The sequence below is a fragment of the Cryptomeria japonica genome, chromosome 3, assembly GCF_030272615.1.
Source record: "Cryptomeria japonica chromosome 3, Sugi_1.0, whole genome shotgun sequence".
In the NCBI taxonomy this organism is placed as follows: domain Eukaryota; kingdom Viridiplantae; phylum Streptophyta; class Pinopsida; order Cupressales; family Cupressaceae; genus Cryptomeria; species Cryptomeria japonica.
Window position 1 is genome coordinate 840727812 of NC_081407.1, and position 2774 is coordinate 840730585.

The window sequence follows — 2774 nt, forward strand, 5'->3', positions numbered from 1 at the left end:
TTTCTTGGGGTTAAGCTTTATTTTATGATTGGATCGCGCTCCTAAAATTTCGGGAAAAATGTCCGAGACCGTGTGCACTCCGGGCGCCACGGTCCCGACAACTTTTCACCAAATTTTCAGGGCCATCGGATATGATGATTTTAGAGCGAATCCCGAAGTTACAGGTGATTTCGAGATGTTTTGACCCCCGAAATCAAGCCCCCAAGCTCAGAATAAGGCCTAATTAGGGTTTTTGATTAAGTGATGTATTGGAGGAATAAAATGAAAGGGGCACACTTTAATGAAAGGGTCCGACTTTATGATGTGGAAGATGATGAAATAGAACCTTTAGACCTAATTAATTTGATTAATTAAGTGCTAAAGGGGAAACACAATGCAAAATGCAAACTGCACCAAGGCGGGTGCTAAACTAGGTGTGAAATTGTACTGCTTTAGCAAGTGCGTACAATTTATGACGTTACATAAATTAAATCAAAATTTAACTAATATAATATCCTTGAAATAAGTTTATCTCATTATTTTCTTCAAGCAAACGTTTGGACGTGATAGAGAAGGTCAAGGTTGATAATAATTGAATCACTTGTTCTTTGAAAGACCTATTTATAGACTTGTTTTTGTTTGTCTTGTCTGTTACATTTGACCCAATACAAAGTTCGTCTAATGGTGGTGAACTTGTAATGTTGAAGAGAGGTCACAAATTCAACTCCTGCAAGGAGTATGTACATTTGCATAATATGAGGTAGTCCCATATACTATAAGCCATTTATAGACCCAAAAACCAATTGTTTTGTATGTCTTATAGGATGGACTATAAAAAGAAATGGGTATACAATTTGTTTTTGGACTTCAAAAAAAAAAATACCATACCGTTTTAAAAGATTACCTAGCCTTTTCACTAACCGAGGTGCCTTCCTCCATGCATGCCTAGTGCCCACTCGCTAACCAATGCCATCCACAATCCTTTGCCGAGCATGTCACTTTGTTTCCCGCGTAAATCTCCCGCCATTTTTTCACCCTATATCAATTTTCCGTACTTAACAGGGGTTAAACAGAGCTTATAATTTCATCATTCTACCGCGCCTTCTCGCTGTGACTACGGGTTCGAATTCAGTAACCGACTGAAATAGTTCAGTTGAGGGTTTTCATCCTTCAATTGCACTTGATTGTTCGGTTTCGAGATTCGCAGGCGGCTGTTTCCAAAGCAAATCAATGATGGTTCTGCCGCTGCGGCCGAGCAAGTTCTATGGCAGCAGCCTTCCGAGGCCTAGGGTTTACAATGATCTTAAATTCAACTCAGAGAGAGTCGATCCGCCGCTGGGTGTGATGGCTCCATTGTTGTCATGGGCCAAGGACGCCCCCTGGTCCATGGGCGGCCTCTCCCATGGCAAGAAGCGCATGGCAGGCAAGATCGAGGGCAGCTTGAAAAAGCTTAGAGACGAGGATGAAGAAGATACCGTAAAGAAGATCAGTGAAAGCGAGAAGGAAAAGGAGGGCAAATCCCCTGCCAAAGCCTCTTTCGAGTCTGAAACCCCCATGAGAGCCGGCTCCACACCTCTTCCTTACAAGAGCCCAGCGGAGTCCCAGCTAATAAAGCAGAAATGGGCGAGTGAAGACAGCCTGGAGGACGAGGATTGCCCCACTGTTGTGCCGGAATCCATCGAAAAATCCGAAAAGAAGCGTTCGCCTCAAGTTCGTAGACGGATCCGAAGATTGGGCGAGGCTTTTAATGAACAAGCCCTAGCCGCTTCAGCTGATCCTGGGTTCGAATCCCCCAAAGTGCGTTCTGTAACTCGATCCGCATCGAAGAGGCATGTCGATAAGGAATCAGAAGTGTTCGATTATGTGGCTGTTCCTGACAAGGTCATGAAATCGGCGTCCCCGAGGAGAAATGTGAAAAAGAAAGGTGAGTCTGTTGAATCTCCAGTGAGGCGTAGCGCCCGTACTGTGGCGGTGGCTTCTCAGCGGTTCGCCGCTTAATGTTTGAGATATTGTTCTGCTGTTCCATGTGACCTAGAGCCTTAATCGCATCTTACTGACACCTAGCTTTTCTTTTAGTGAAATGTTGTTGAAGAATTTGATGTAAATGTTGGTATGAGCGTAATGGCAGTCCTTCGCATTGGATGGTTTACGCTACTAATTTCAAATCTTATTTCCCCACCCTAAAATTTGGCAGCTCAATCTTTGTCTACTTTTTTTCTCAGCTAAAGGTGCTAGCAGGGGCTAATTTTTTTTAATGATTTTTTAGTTAGAGAGATTTTGACAATCTATAATATCTAGATTAAATTGTGAAAAAGATTTTTGAGTTAATGTTTAGAGCATCTTTAAAAATTGAGTAATGTGATTCTTTAATATTTTAGAAAGTAAACAAATAAATGATTACATTTTTCTTCTTTTTGATGTTGGATTGCTGATTGCAATTCTGGTTCAAAAAGCATACACAGTTCTTTCCAGAAATTCTAGCATATACAATTAGATGTTAATTCTAATTAACATTTTAAAAAAAAATTATGAAATTAAATTTTGTTTTAATTAAAAGATTAAAATAAATAACCAAACAAAATGAGGGCAAAAACTTATCCCTCGGACATACAATATCTAACAGTACTGGACATCGGTTAAATCTCCAACATTTCCTCTTAAAATTGCTAAAGACTGTTGATCTTGCTTTACAAACCATTTGAAGATTCTTCAAAAGGGACTAGATTCTTTGGGTAATGAAATGAAGCTGGATACCCATGTGTATCTACATCTAGATTCTGCTTCTAATGGACACA

General features: G+C 40.4%; 1 protein-coding gene across 1 annotated transcript; it reads left to right on the forward strand.

Moving 5' to 3' along the window:
* The first annotated feature begins 1047 nt into the window (after positions 1–1047).
* Positions 1048–2178, forward strand: LOC131070031 (uncharacterized). Its single transcript, XM_058005582.2, has one exon. The coding sequence runs from the start codon at positions 1210–1212 to the stop codon at positions 1975–1977; it is 768 nt and encodes a 255-aa protein (XP_057861565.2). The 5' UTR covers positions 1048–1209; the 3' UTR covers positions 1978–2178.
* Positions 2179–2774: the final 596 nt, after the last annotated feature.